The 16,483-nt window shown below is 36.3% G+C and overlaps 1 protein-coding gene across 4 annotated transcripts; it reads left to right on the top strand.

Moving 5' to 3' along the window:
* The first annotated feature begins 5,807 nt into the window (after positions 1-5,807).
* Positions 5,808-16,439, top strand: LOC122063377 (disease resistance protein RPV1-like). Of its 4 annotated transcripts, XR_006135319.1 has the most exons (9): positions 5,808-6,576; positions 9,979-11,065; positions 11,893-12,159; positions 12,252-13,103; positions 13,194-14,074; positions 14,842-15,011; positions 15,493-15,701; positions 15,839-15,925; positions 16,070-16,439. XR_006135319.1 is itself a non-coding variant. In XM_042627091.1 (5 exons), exons 1-5 carry the CDS (start codon positions 6,077-6,079, stop codon positions 13,824-13,826), a joined length of 3,339 nt encoding a protein of 1,112 aa, XP_042483025.1. In that variant the 5' UTR covers positions 5,808-6,076; the 3' UTR covers positions 13,827-14,165. The 4 variants fall into 4 exon arrangements, 1 of the variants encoding a protein (XP_042483025.1); XR_006135318.1 differs by lacking the exon at positions 14,842-15,011; XR_006135317.1 differs by having other exon boundaries at positions 14,842-15,701.
* Positions 16,440-16,483: the final 44 nt, after the last annotated feature.

The following is a 16,483-nucleotide window of genomic DNA, read 5'->3' as shown; positions in this document are numbered from 1 at the left end:
CGATTGACACCCCTATATGAAAGTATACTTCCCATTCTCCGAATCGGATTTCTTGTTTCTATCCTCTGCAAAACCCTTGAACTGCCTCAAGATCAGAAATACTACCTCAGTATACTTCCCATTCTCCGAATTATCTGTTTAATGAGAATTGAGAAGGAGTTACTTCTGTTTTAAGATAATTGATCTTTATACTTAGTTATCTTCTGTGCCTTCAATACCGTCTTGGATGTTATTTCATTTATTTTCTTGTTGATCAATCTGTATTCATATGTAGAGATCAAGTTTCTAAGTATCGGTATCGGATTAGTTGGATTGTACCACAGACTGATACCGATATCTGGCTGATCTTGGATCATGTATCGATATCGTATCTAGGGGAAAATTGTAAAATGGGAAAAGAAAAAAAAAAATCTAATAAAAAATAGAAATAAATTAACCAATTCAGATTGATATGGGTTGATCCGGATCGATATCAATTGAAACTGATACCTGAGATTGAAATCCCTCGTAAAGATGGATTGATAAGAGTCTCTAAATGTCAAGACATTTCACCATCCTGGGCACTACTCACCCACGAAATTTTAATAACCATGATAGAAATATTTAGTGGTTTATCGAGGGATTTATTTGACAGGAAATTTTTATTTTCATTCTTAAAAGTTGCTTAGGCTCCACTTGGTTCTCAAGCAAGAACATATGTTTCCTTGAGAAGTGTAATATATTTTATAAAAAAATATTTTTACTGTTTGATTGCAAGAAAAATTCAAATATTTCTCTGGAAAATGAAATATGTTTTACAAAAAATTGGAAATATTTTTCTTTACTTCCCTTGCAACCAAACGGAAACTACATTTTATAAAAAATAAAAATAAAATAACTGTTTTGGGATGTATCTTACTATGAAAACTTGATTAGGTACTTAATGCAGGTTTTAAAAACAAGGAATCAAGATCGGGATTGGTCTTGGCTACTTCTGATTTGGATTGGATCAAAATCAGCTAGAATTAGGATAAATAACCCTAAATTATGTGCAAGATTGGTTCAATCTGAAGACTGATTCTGATCCTCATCAACCTGATTAGAGTTTCAAACCTTAACTTAATGTTAAAAAAAAAAACCCAATGAGCTGAAATTTGTAGATTCTTAAGTTGGAAGAATGCGGATGGTGACTAATTTTTAACTCAAATTACTCTAAGAGAAGCAAGAAAGTGGCATCGATATATATTATTTTACAATTTAGGTGCAACTTATTGTCGCTAAAGTGGTAAACTAAGAAATCGTAACATTCTTTTGATTCCCCCTTCCTTATTCCAAAAACATATTTAATGTAAAGGTACATAAAGGTTTCCAACAAGTTAAAAGTTAGTTAATGCAATATTTAACGTAATATTTATATGAAATGGCAGGATTTATCACCATTGAAAAAAAAAAGTTTGTTATCTTAAAAATGTAATTTATTTTTTAATTCACCATATTAATTATATTATAGGAAATTTTCATTCTTAAAGGGCGAAATTTGTTATCATCACATAAGTATATTATTTTTTTGAATGTCACAAGTCATCTATTCGATCATGTGGACATACAATATGTCTATTCCGGCGTTCAGATTGAAAAAGCATGGCCTGAATTAAATACATAAAATTTCAAAGTCTAATTCAAACAAATTCTATTGGCACAAATACTATGCTTAGATTCATATTAAAAAAACGTAAAAATGAATGGCACATATTTATTGTGTGATTTTTGAAACATCACTTTCAATTGTTGCATGGCTAGAGACACAAAAGGGAAAGGGGGAGGGAGGGGGGGGGGAGGGAGGGAGGGGAGGGGAGGGGGGGGGGGGGGGGACTCATGGAAGGTAGAAATCCTTTCCTTGATAATTCTTCTGCATGTTCTCCCATTGAACCCACTCTAACGTAGAGTCACGTTAGCTTTTAAGAAATCTTCTCCCATATCTAAAATATAACATCTAAGGTATAAAAAAACAAAAAGGAATAGTACAAAAGAAGAAAGAGGCAAGTCACCGTTAGTCCAGCGCTAACGCGGGGCTCATTCTGCCAAATTTAACATACAACAAAACAAAGGATCGAATAGAAAAAAAAAAAGAAGAAAGAACCAAAGAGTCAAGTCAAACGGGGGAGGGGAAGCTTCGGCTGTAGGTAAGGTCTCTTCCATTCATCCTAGTTGGTTCCTTAAGGAGTAAGGATAAACTTTTAAGATTCTTATTGAAGAGGACACATTAAGGAAAGGATAAGGGCATCCTTCCCTCCCATTTCTCACTTGCTTCCTCTTCTTCATCTTCTATTACTGGGCCATTTGGATAAAAAAACCTTATGCAATACAAGAAGAGAGTAATTTAGTACACGATGATTCTACTACTGTAATGTTTGGGAGCTTCAAATATACAAAGCTTTACCTCTGTTTTGTAGGAGTGCCTGTCTCCAAGGTCATATTCATAGAAAAAAGAATTATTTCATAGAAAAAAAAAAGTTTTACTCTCCTGTAAATCTTCCTCGCCTAGAGAAAATAACGATATCAACATACATCTAATTCAGTTCATCCTCTTGAAAACTTGATGATTCGGATGAATCAAACATGATCAAGATGAGTTATGTTTTTTCAATAAGAGGTTAGAAGCCAAATCATGAATCCAAAGCCTAGTGCACTAGTTTGCAGCTTCTGATTGAAGAATAAGCGCTACGAGGTAACTGTGCACCTAAGGGTGTCAATCGGTCCAGAATCAGGTATTTGATCCGGATCCGGTTTCGATTCTATCAACTGTTAGTGTGATCCAAAATCGGATCAAGTCCCGTCTTGGTTCTAAAAATTAGTACTTGTACCCAATCTATCCTGTTCTAGTCCGGTTCTGGTTCCTATTCGGAAACAAGCAATAAACAATGGTAAAAGTCCCTAGCTCAATGGCCCATTAAGATTTGTCTCGAACACCCAATTATCCACAATGTGGCAGATTGGATGAGTCCCAATATTATATCTATAGATAAAAAAAACAATAATTTCCAAGTTCCATTTCAAGAAAAACACAAGTACATAAAAAAGATAAGAAAACTCACACAAAAAGCTGCAACCCTATTAGAGATTGAAAATCAAACAAATGTAATGTTGTAGGAGATGGAAAACCAACCTACTGTAATGTTGTTGAAAATAATCGACTGAATAGCTGTCAGAAAATCGTGAGAAAAGGAAGAAGGGACACTTCCAACTACTGCAACTTTGTCTAAGACAAAGAGTTACTGTTATGCTAATCGTGAGAAGAGGAAGAACATAATACTTCAACCTTAAAGAGTTATAACTAAGTAAATCATTTAACTCACAGTTCATGAGTCAAAAAAAAAAAAAAAAAGGGTTTTACAGTTGGACTATAATTGTAACTCTGTAAGACGATTTATCATTTAGGTGATTAATTATGTCAGGTTTTCATATTAGTTACGTCAAGTTTTTAGTTAAAGAAGAAAAAACGACATTAAGTTATTTGATCCGATTTTGATTAGATCCAGAATTTGACCATATTATAATGGATTAGATATGATTCGGGGTATTTGATCCGAAACTGAATTCGATTTTTGGTTTCGATTCCTACTGCACCCACTTTTCCCTACTATTTCCCTTATCCTTCTTCTGTGTGCGATTAAATTCTCATTGGACTCAGTATTTTTCTTTAAAAAAAAAAAAATTCTTAAATCCTCAATACTAGGTACGCAACGCCATCCACACCCACCACCGGATACTGCTGTGTGGGCCCCAGCCCTGACACAGAGTTTTTTAACCCGTTAACAGTGTACTTTACTAGAATTTTGCATGTTATGGTGATCATATGAATAACCTCCGCCCCACTAAATAAAGCGACACGTTTTATAGAGGAAGAGTAAAGCCTCCATAGTCTTTTTGCTATTGCATCTTCGTTCTTCCTTCTCTATTTGTTTGTATGTGCATTCCTATGAATTTTTTAGTAAGTTTGACTAACGAACTAAATCAATTTTTCTTTCTCTTTCTTTTTAAATAAATGAAAAGTCTCTTGACCAGCTAAAGATTCTCAAGGGTCCTCAAAACCAGCATTCACATGGATTCCCGACGCTTGATCACATGTCTTCAACAAATCCTATCGTCATCGTCTTTTGGATTTGGATGACCTTCATCCATTGTTACATGTTTAATGGATTGCCTAGTATCTTTTATTGTTCAGGTTCTTTGATTGTGAGTTTGAGTCAAAATATTCTATCACCGTTTGTTAATCTTGTGAAAATATTGTTTGATGTATGGAGATTCAACCGAGGCTATGATCACTATTATGGAATATCGTTTTTAATTTTTTGTCACTTCTCCACAATTTTGTTCTTCAACCCTATACTGCAATGGCATTGGAATCATGAGAAAGAATCCGAATTAGGGTTCGATTACAAGCCTAAGTGGAATGATAGTAACGGCGGCAAACTAGGAATAGTAGTGGTGGATTAATAGTAGTAGCGACGGTGGAGGGAGACTGCCAGAGGAGAGGTTGAAGGGTGTTCTGCAACAGTGGATAGAAGGGGAGTGGTCGAATGTTGATGAGAGAGAGAGAGGATTCTGATGTGATTTGCGGAAGACTCCGAGTCATGTGAAATTTGGTGTGTTTCAAATTTCAAACCGCATCTTGATTTTTTATATGTCGATGACTTTTGACTACATTTTTTATTTTGACTCAACTTAGGAGACTTGTCCAGAAGAGAGAAAAAACACAAGTAGACCCAAGCATGCACTATGTAGTTGGACAAGGAACATAATCCCTTAAAAAAAAAAAAAATCTTTGAAGGCACCCAAGTCATAGGTTAACACCACCTCTCCCTCTCCCTCTATTCTCTTCCTTCCAGGAAATGATCTTGTTCTTTCCTATATAACTTAAAAAAAGAACCTCATTCTTTAATTCCTATGTTTAGAATAGTTTCATCATGCTCCACTATTTTACTTATTCAAGAACCTTTTCTTTTGGGAAAAAGAGAATGTAAAGATACATGGGGGCTACGCCAAGACATGGGAAAGACAAATGACCACCTCACCCCTATTAAATGGAATGTCCATACAAGTTTTTATTGATCCCACACTGATGTAGGAGTGACACAAATCGACAATGATCTCTCTTCCAAAATTTATACATGTACCTAGTTATAAATGAGTGAAAAAGTATAACTAAGAAAAAACACATCCACACAATCGCCTGGTTTTAATTATTCTGTTTGATTTCAATTCTTGCAAGTTAAAAATTATACAAACCAAAATCGAACTGAATCAAGAATAAGAATAAGAACATATTTTAAAAACAAAAAATCAATTTTATTTTGATTTTAATTTATTTGATTTCAAATTGTATTCCTTATGCAGTTTTTATATAATTTTATTAAGTTAACAAAATTTTTCTTCACGGCTAATTAAATGATGGGACCATCCAGATTTGAATCTCATCACTTCCCACCTCTTTTCCCCCCTTTAATATATGATTGCAATAGAACAACTTTTTTTATCTTCACCAACAAAACAACCACTTATTTGTTAAGGTCACAATCTAACGAATTTTTATCAAACCCATACACATTTTGTTTGAAATAAGAAAAAAAGTACAATTTCACAGGTTTTATTCAGTTTTAGGTAATCAAACTAAAATAGAACCGAACCCATAAATACCGCGTAAACCTTTCCCCATGAAATTTCTTGGAATGGAAGTTAGAACTGGTAGTTGTGGGCCCACATTCATTTCATCGCAGATTTGATGTCGGCTCCCCCTTATAGTCTGTTTCTGACTTCTCTTCAATTCTTCACTCCACGAAAACGAGCTACGACAACCAAGTCGTACCAAGTCGTTTTAGTCTCCGCTTCATCGCAGATTCTCAGCTCAGTTAAAGGAAACCGACCCCTCGAGACTCCATTTCCATATCCGATCTCCATCCTCGATCTCTTCTTCCTCCCAAGTCGTTTTAGTCTCCAATTCATCGCAGATTCTCAGCTCAGTTAAAGGAAACCGACCCCTCGAGACTCCATTTCCATATCCGATCTCCATCCTCGATCTCTTCTTCCTCCTTGTTCCATGGCGTCTTCTTCCTCTACCTCCTCCTCCGCTCCTCGCTTCAATCACGATGTCTTCCTTAGCTTCAGAGGCGAAGACACTCGTCACAACATCACCGATCAAATCTACAAAGCCCTAATCGCAAAAGGCATCCACACTTTCAGAGACGATGATGAGCTTCGTAGAGGAGAAGACATCGCTTCAGAGCTACTCAAAGCCATCGATGGATCGAGGATTTCTGTTATTATCTTTTCAAAGAATTATGCCAATTCAAGGTGGTGTCTCGATGAGCTTGTCAAGATCATGGAATGCAGAGACAAGAACGGACAGCTCGTTTTGCCTGTTTTCTTTGATGTCGAACCGGAGGTTGTGCGGGATCAGATTGGGTGCTATAAGAAGCATTTTGAGGATCACGAAGTGCGTTTTGCAAAAGAAATGAAGAGGGTGAAGGGATGGAGAAGAGTTCTTGCCGAATCTGCGAGTCTCTCGGGGTTTATTAAATCCCAATATGTCTCCGTCGGGTATTTCTCTTCGTCTCCATCTGATTTTGAATCCCAAATATGAAATATCTGCTTTTGTTTGTTTAATCTGATCTAATCTGAAGAAGGGTTTGGATTTTACTTTTCAGGTAGAAATTAAATTTATTGTATAGAACTAAGAAAGTCATGTGTCTTTAGAAGTTGGAGCTTTGGAAGATTTTTTTTTTTTTTTTGGTAAGAGCTTTGGAAGAAATGGGAAAGAGGAAAGTAGTACTCTGATGAAATGTGGTGGCCATTTTTTTCCTTAATTAAAATATGGACCTAAGAATATAATAAAGGGGGTGCTTAGTTGTGGAGTGGCATCGCGTTTTGTCACACTAGTATATGCTAAATATATTCTAATATTTCTATGAAATTGCACAAAACTAGAAAAAAAATAAAAATATTATTTGTAATACTCTGTGGGGGAGATTTACCATTATCTCTCTGTTGAAAAATAATAGACCAGATACTCCTAGTTTTAAAGTATAATTAGTAGGACTTCAAGGAGAAACAATATAATCAATCCACAGTCTATACTCTTCCTTATAATCATTGGGTTGATGGAGGCATTAATGTAGTTTTGAAATCCCTACTGCACCCACCAAAAAAAATTATTCATTAAAGAATTATCTTCATACCCAATATATATATATATATATATATAACTATCTCATAATCCTTATTTGAAAGTTAAGAGAAATATCCAAGATCAACATTTTCAAAACCCAATCTTAGGTATGAAAACCTTCTTAAGTCTATCCAATACCAAATTAGATTTCTCTATTTAATATGCACATAGATACATAGAAATATAAATACATCAAGGTGGGCCCAAGCCTAGCCATCAATTAAACTTGGGCCAGACCCCATCCCAGCCCTCTCTTGGGCCAGAGTTCTTTGGGGGCCAAGCTAGTTCAACCCAAGTTCACCACTCCTAATTTTTTTTTTTTGGGTAGAAACCCCTTTTTAATTGTACACCTTAAGAAGAAGTAGATAGAATTTTTTTAAATGTTAAATGGGAAAAATCCGAAAAGGCATTGTGTATTGGCAGCACACTTGACTTTGATTTTTGAATCTCTAAAAAATGAAACAAATATGATGTCAATATTGTATCATTATTTGATAAAAGTTGTTGAACACCATCATTTTTGTTTCACTTTTAGAAATTCACACATTAGAGTCTAGTGCATTGCCAATCCGCAACTCCTTTTCTCTATTTTATATATATATATATATATATATAAGAAAATGTTAATTATAAGACCCCTAAATGATTCCTTCCTTCACGATTGATTGTTATTAAATACACAAAGAGTCAGTCCAGTCAGGCGGTCCACTATTTGATTAGCCACATGTCAAGATTGGGACCCCATCTTAACCATGTGGCTGACTGTTTATGGGAGTAGGATTTTCAGCTGTTGAATAAAAAATTGTTTGAGTATATACCATTCAATGTTTCTCCAGAACTTTATATTGACAAGTGGGAGAGTGCAGTTGAGCTAAAACTTGCTAGATGGATGGATGGTCATGTGGACAACATGTCCACAAAATTTGAGCACCAACAAAACCTTCATGTGGCAGATATTTAAGATAATGTAGAGAAACTTTCCATACCATGAAGGGAAAAATTAGCTTATATATATGTATATATATATATCTATATATATAAGGTGGGAAAAGATCTTTGACATATTACAATAGGCTTTATCTTCACACTCTAATATCTGCTATTTGACAGCTCCGTTGGCGCTCTAATTTTGAGTACATGTTAGCCACTACATGAACTATTTATTTAGTAAGTTTCAGTTGAGCACATTTTTCCATATGTGGATAGTAAAATTTCAAAACTGATTGAAAACTCAACTTCAATCAAAGGGTTCAAACCAATGAAAATACAAGGGTACAGGCCCAACAATGGTGCTATTTGGTTGGAATATTACCAGTTTTGAAGCATGGCTAATCTAAGGGGTTTACCATCCATCAAATGGTCAGTTTCCAAGACTAGTTCTTGACATGGTTCAGAAAATTGGGTAATGCAGATAAGCTTTTCTTGGTAGCCACCCCTACAAAACTTGTTGTATAAGTTCTATGCAATTATATTTTTACTAGGCTCAGGAAATTGGATCATGCAGATAAGCTTTTCTTCGCAGCCATTAAGAATTCCCAGCCCAAAAAATTGTGTGTTTATTTTTTATGCAATTATATTATTATAATATTACTATAACCTATACTTAAAGACAGGTAGTATTGATATATTTAAGAATTTGAGCTAGCCTACATTCTTTATTTAGCCACAGAGCAGCAACTACTGCTGCCACCGGAGAAGATAGTGGCAGTGGCCACTGTGGTTGCCACTAAAAACTGTAGGAGATGAAGATAATTGCAATTGCACTGCAACAGTGTGAGCAGGGGATCGGGGGGTTCACGAGTGGTGATCCCTAAGAGAGAGAGGGAGAGGGAATGGAGGGGAATACAGAAAGAACATCTGTATTAATTAGAGTGAAGGAACATGGCTGAAGTCATAGACCTAACCTAGCTAAGAACCATCTATATAAAATTATCTTAAATAAGAAACAGATTCAAATATAAAATAACATTTTTTAGCGTTGGTGCCTTGTACAATATGGCATGGCCTAGGTGGGTTCCTTAGAGCCAAGGCAGCTTTCTGGAGCCTTGGCTCACATTCCCGTCATATCATCTATGGTCATATGTTTACTTGTTGAAAGGAACCTTTTACCCTTAGTATATAGGAAGGTGAAATAGTATTTTATGTTCTTACAAGGTTTTCATATAATTGCTGGGGTTCATATAATTGTTGGGAATATTCTATGCTTTTTTTTTTCTTCCTGAAAATGTTTGTTTTCCATGATGCAAAGAAAATGGAGTATGAAACTATTATTTATCTCTTCATAAATAGCTTTATGGGAAAAGAATGTTAAAACAACTCGAGAGAGACTTAAATTAATGGGAAAAGAATGTGTTTTGACAGTTAAATTTTATGTGGAGAAAATTAATGAAAGATATTATCCCAGTTAAAGTTTTTTTTTTTTTGGGGTGGGGGGGGGATTAGAAATCTAGTATAATATAATTTCATACGCAGAAAAATGTATCTGGAATCGAAGCCAAATTTTTGAGATTTTATGTTTTTATTCTTCTTTCTGACCATACTAACACAATGGAACATTATTTAACTTTTTCTGACCATAACACAATGGAACATTATTTAACTACGTTATGTTTTAGTTTTTGTTCAGCATAACATTCTAAATGCTTCACTAAAGGAGCAATGACCAGACCAAACATCATCAAATTGGCTATGCATGCGTCATTACCTTCATTACTTACCATTCATTTCATGTTTAGTGTGCTTATTGTTCTGATTTTTTTTTAAACAATTGGCAGGGATGAAACTTTTATCCAGTGTATTGTTGAAGAGGTTGTCACTAAACTGAATCAAATGCACTTGAATATTGCTGTCTACCCAGTTGGTATTGACTCTCGTGTAGAAGATATTCGTTTTCTGTTAAGTGTGGGGTCAAATGATGTTCGCATCATTGGGGTTCATGGTATGGGAGGAATAGGCAAGACAACAATTGCTAAGGCCATCTATAATGAAGTCTTTCACAAATTTGATGGCAGCAGTTTTCTTGCAAATGTAAGAGTAGTTTCAGAACCCAATGGTCTAGTTCAGTTACAAGAACAACTTCTTTCTGATATCCTAATGAACAGGAACCTAAGGATAGACGATGTTGATGAGGGAATCAAATTGATCAAAAGCAGTCTCTTCCATAAAAGGGTTCTTATTGTTCTTGATGATGTGGATCAAGCAGAAAAATTCAGTGACTTGGCTAAGATGCGTGACTGGTTCGGCCCAGGAAGTAGAATCATTATTACAACTAGAGATGAAGAACTGCTAAATAACCTTAAAGTGGATGAGACGTATGAGGCCAAAGAATTAAATGCTGAACAATCTCTTGAGCTGTTTAGTAGGCATGCCTTCAGAGAAGACAAACCTGTGAAAGATTATGAGGAACTTTCAAATGGTGTTGTAAGATATGTTGGAGGGCTTCCATTAGCCCTTGAAGTGTTGGGTTCATTTTTGTATGACAAAAAGAGCACATCTGAATGGATAAGTGCATTAATGAAATTGGAAGTGCATCCTCATAAGCAGCTTAAGAGTAGACTTCTATTTGATGTCAAAGAAAAAGAAATGGATATATTCCTTGACATTGCCTGTTTCTTTATTGGGATGGATAAAGATTATGCCATGAAAATACTAGATAGCTATCATCTTAACTTGGAAGCTGGAATTAGTGCTCTCCGTCGAAGGTCTCTTGTAAAAATCAATGAAAACAATGAGTTTATAATGCGCGATCTGCTTAGAGACATGGGAAGGGAGATTGTTCGTGAACAATCCCCTAAAGAACTTGGAAAACGTAGCAGATTATGGTCTCATGATGAAGCTTGTGATGTATTGGAGGGAGGCACGGTACGAGCTTCAATATTATTGTTATTATTAGTAGTAGTAGTATTGTTGTTGTTATTGCTATTGTCATTGTTATTATTATGTTATTTTTATTTTTATTGGCAGCCATGCATTGTTAGGAATTATATGCATTCACTTTTTGTATCTCATAAATCCCTTGTAATGTTTTGTTTTTCATCATAATTAGATAACCACTGTTAGAGGGGCCTTAAGCAAGAGACAAAATAAACCGTAAATCAACCTGTAAGCATGGTTTAAAGCATCTCCGATACCGATACCCTCATATACGTTTCTTAAATTTAACCAACCGATACTGATACTTTAATCCTTGCCTATAAGTATAGAACATGCCTTGTGTTTTTCCTATATCCACTTGAACAATCATAAAGAATTCCAGTAGGGAGCTTTCAAAATGGTACATAGATCTGATGGTACAAAATGTTCTGATCTAGCAGATTGTTGGATATATTATTCAAAATAGGGCCTGTCCAACTGTATCTATATACCCGTGATAAATTTTGAAAACACAATTCCTTTTCCTTGTAGTTTTTAAGATTCCTAGCCTCCATTGATATTTTGTGAAGGCATGGGCCTTTTATCTGGATGTAACTTTCCTTCCAGTAAATGTGTGGGTGAATTTGAACTCTTCTTGCTTTTACAAGACTTGTTTTTACTGAGTGGCACCATCTGGAAAAACCCACAAGGAGTGCAGGATGCTCAATATCTGACTATTGATGCAGCTGTGACATATTATAAAGGTGTCGAGGCAAGTGTCACCTACAAAGTATCTATATCTATTTGCCTTTTTACTGACTGCTTTTTGGTGACAGGGTACTGCAGTTGAGGGCCTCATCCTAAACTCTCCTTTCAAGGTACAATTGAGTACTGAAGCATTTGAAAAGCTGTCCAAACTAAGATTGCTCCAACTCAATAATGTACTGCTCACGGGAAGCTATGAGCATTTCTCCGAAGAACTAAGATGGTTCTGTTGGCGAGAATCTCCTTTGAAATGTATACCAATCGATTTTCGTCCAGACAATCTTGTTGTTCTTGACATGCAGTATGGTAGTCTCAAACAGGTCTGGAAGGAAACCAAGGTACGATAAAAAAAATTGTTGTTTCTCCCCTCTTCAGATCAAGTTCATATTTAACTGAAGCTAAATTACTTTTTTTGGTTGGTGGCATACAGTTCCTCAGAAGTTTGAAAATCCTCAATCTCAGCCATTCCAATCATTTATCCAGAACACCTGACTTTTTAGGACTTCCAAGTTTGGAGAAATTGATACTTGAAGGTTGTACAAGTTTGCCTGAAGTTCACCAATCCATTGGTCATCTCGACAGACTTGTTCTCTTGAATCTAAAAGACTGCAAAATTCTCAAGAATCTTCCTAGTAGCATTTGTAAATTGAAAGCTCTTGAAAGTCTTATTCTCACGGGCTGCTCAAAGCTTGATAAGCTACCAGAGGATTTAGGGGAGATGGATTCTTTGACAGAGCTTTTTGCAGATGAAAGTACTATAGAGAAACTACCCTCCTCAATTGGACACTTGAAGAACTTGAGAAGCTTATCTTTAAGAGGATGTAAAGGATCACCATCTAAGTCATGGCTCTCAATTTTCCGGGCCCGGGGACCTCAAAGGAGTCCTGATTCCATCACTCTATTGCCATCTTCTTTCCCAGGTTTATGTTCATTGAAAAAACTAATTCTTGAGGATTGCAATATGTCTGATGCAATTCCCATTGATCTTCAAAGATTATCCTCATTGCAAGAGTTATTTCTTGGCAAAAACAATTTTTGTAGTCTATCAACCAGAATCAATCACCTTCCTCAACTTCGTTTACTTGATTTGGGAAAATGTACCAGATTACAATCACTCCCGGAGCTTCCTTCAAGTTTAAGTATCTTGAATGCAAGCGACTGCATCTGTACGGCAAGATTGCCCGATTTATCAAACTTGCATAACTTTCCATCCTTGCTGTTCATTAATTGCCACAAGCTTATTGAGATTCAAACAAAAACTTCTACAAGGAATCTCCTTCAGGTACTCTCTCTCCCCCCCCCTCCCCGTGTGTGTGTGTGTGCGTGCGCATTTGTGTTTGCATTTTCAAACATCACAATCTACATGGAACAGGGACTGTTGGAACGTGGTATGAAGCTTGACATCTTTTTTCCGGGGAATGAGGTTCCGGACTGGTTCATCCATCAGTGCGTGGGGCCTTCAATATCATTTGAACTTCCACCTTGCAATCATAAGATCCTGGGGTTGACAGTCTGTGCTGTATATGCTACCAACAAAGAAGCTGATAAGGTCACTGTTTTTGATGGAGACAAGCACACTGGTCCTCCTTCAGCTAAAATCAATGTTGGAAGCAACAATGGTGTGGCCTATTATCCAAATGTCAAAGATATTCCTATAACTCATCAAGATCACATCTGGGTTTGCCAGGTTCCAGGTACTGCATTTGGAAATCGATTGGAAGGTGGGGTTGGCATTAAGGTTTCAATAGAAATAGGGAAGCCACTCAAGGTGAAGAAGTGTGGGATCCATCTTCAATACCAGGAAATAAATGGGAAGGTACCACAACTAAGCAATGGAGAAGCAATTCAACATGCCAGTGTTGTTGATATATCAGCAGTAGCTAAGCTGAACTCTAAAACCAAGAGAGGCCATATTGACATCGAGTCAGGACCCAGTAATGGCATACCTAATGGGGACCAAGAAACCAGACGGTTGAGGACTGAATCTGATCCAACCATGTATTGAGCTTGGTTCAGTGGAGTATGAAATTACTTTTGAAGAAACTACATTGATTTCATTTAGGCATGCAACACTTGAATTAGCTACCTCGATCTGAGTTATTCATTTGTCAGTTCATGCGCATGCAGGAAGAGAGGTATTTCTGTACCTTCCCTTGAGGATTTTGTCTCTCTTTTAGAAGCTGATGGCTTTCCATACCCTGACAATCCATTGGAGTGAATATGGTTGCTCATTTGCTATCAGAGGCATTCATGGTATGCATGTGGTTGAAGCTTGTATTAACATTGTTCCCTTCAGGTATTACTTTTATTATTCAATAATGGTAAGAGAATAAGATTGAATGCAGTTGGCAGCCTCATACAAGGAAAACACAGACAAGAATAATGTCTGAAGGAAAAATGAAAACATCCATATGTAAATCAGTAAAATTCTGTCTTTTATTCATGTAGGAAACCCATATAAATACACAAAATTGGACACCCATACAAGGTAAGTCTATAGAAAGAAAGAACTTTACAAGGAAAGAGAATATTACCCAAACCTATACAAGGTGATTCTATAGAAAGAAAGAACTTTATAGGGAAAGGGACTATTACACAAATATAACAGCTATACAGTGAAAGGATTGAAAGAATCCTATCCTTTATCTTTACACCATAACCATTAAAAGAGGATAAAAGCCATTATTTTGACCCTGCTTTTTGGCAAACGCATCACATTTTCTAGCAGTGATAAGAAAAGGCAGCAATCCTTAAACTTGACAAACCAAACCCGCACAAAATCCTCTCTCTTGCAATATGGTGGATTAACAATCTAAATCATAGGTCTTATATTGTGCAGCCAGGCCAACAGGTACAAACAATTCAGTCCCATGCTCCAAATATTCTTTTCCCTAAATTCGACTTTATTATTTTGATTACTGTATGTGTTAATGACCCTAATCTCAATTTGCCTAGCTGGGCAAATTGTTTCATTCTTAATGGAGAACATATCTCATTCACAACTGACTACTTGATGATAGGGAAATCTATTGAAGCGACCACTAGAGGACTCCTACTCGGAGTTCAACAAGCACAGGTGAATGATTGGAGGGTAAAGGAAGTGTGGAGTAATTCTGATGACCTGGAACATCTGTTCTCTAACCTAACAACTACCTCATAGCCTTGGAGCATAGTACCTCTCTTTCTCAATGTATATGACACTCTCTCCACCCTCTCCTTTTGGCTCATGCCAATGAATGATGTGGTTGTCGTTCTGGTCAAACCCTTGTTAGTTAAAACGCGTTTTAAATGCGTTTGCGTTTTTTTGCCGTTTAAAACGCGTTTTACCTTATGCTTCTACACAATGCGGAAAAAAAGGGGAATGACAGTATAAAACATTTTAAACGCGTTTTACACCCACGTTTAAAACGCGTATACGTTTTGTAAGGGCAAAATAGGAATTTTGTCATACTATTTAAAAAAAAAAAACCCAAAACTAAAGACAACGTCAAAACCCTTCCATTAGTTTTCTTCCCCAAATCCCTAATTCTGAAATCACATCCCGTAGCCATAGTCCTGTGAGTTCGTGACTCCCGTCATCTCTCCCTTCTTCTCCGTTGGTCAAAACTAAAGAAAACTAGGTTCGTTTTCCTCTGAAGTTTGAACCCTTCTTCTCTGTTGGTCAATCGAAGAAAACTCAGAGAAAAGAAGAAGAGCAGTTCGTCGGAAGTCGTCGGAAGTTGAGAAAAGAAGAAGAGCAGGTCGTCGGAAGTTGTCTTATGGTGGAATCGGGCTTGATGTTGAGGAGATCTCAGAACGTTGGAGGAACTTGTTCGTCCAGCAGCATTTGCAGCAGTGGGTCTTCGTTGAGTAGCTGCTGAGGTTCAAAGAGATCGATCAGGTACTCTCTCTCTTTCTCTACTCTTCTTCTTCCTCTCGTTCTCTGAATCAGCATCTTTTAGATGTGATTTTGGGTAAAAAACAAAAGTAAATCAAAAACCCTTAACCGTGGCTTGACTCTCTTCTTCGTTACATCAGAACATTGGTGGAACTTGTTCGTCGAGCAGCATCTGCGGTAGTGTGTCTTCGTTGAGTAGCTGTTGCAGAGGTTCAAAGAGATCGAAGGTACTCTCTCTCTCTCTCTCTCTCTCTACTCTTCTTCTTCCTCTTGTTCTCTAATATAGCATCTGCTAGATGCGATTTTGGGTAAAAACAAAAAAAAAAATCAAAAAACCTAAACCATGGCCTTACTGATTAATTTGTTTTCAGGTTTTGCAATTAAATTGAAGATCAAACTTTTGACTACACAAATTATATCCAAAGGTTAATTCCTGCACTCTCTCTCAATCAGTTTCAAGCATGGCTCTGCTTTTCTATTTGGTGTACATTAGGATGAACTCTATGATGAGGGGGAGAACTATGAAAGCCAACTACATAAAGATTCAAGGCCTATTGATTTAGGCAATCTTGGTGACTTACCTATAATAGACTTTGAGCTTGAAATGGAGAGGCTTAAGCAGACGTATGAGGAACCTGAACCATCTGACACTAGAGCTGATGGATGATCTACTTCATATAGTTTAATGTCTCCTCATTGATCCTTTTTTTTTTTTTTTTTTTTTTTTTTTTTTTTTTTTTTTTTTTTTTTTTTTTTTTTTTTTTTTTTTTTTTTTTTTTTTTTTT

Source organism: Macadamia integrifolia, unplaced genomic scaffold (assembly GCF_013358625.1).
Source record: "Macadamia integrifolia cultivar HAES 741 unplaced genomic scaffold, SCU_Mint_v3 scaffold1305, whole genome shotgun sequence".
NCBI classification, from domain to species: Eukaryota; Viridiplantae; Streptophyta; class Magnoliopsida; order Proteales; family Proteaceae; genus Macadamia; species Macadamia integrifolia.
Note: the sequence above shows the minus strand (reverse complement) of the source record. Positions and strands in the feature narration are given on the sequence as shown.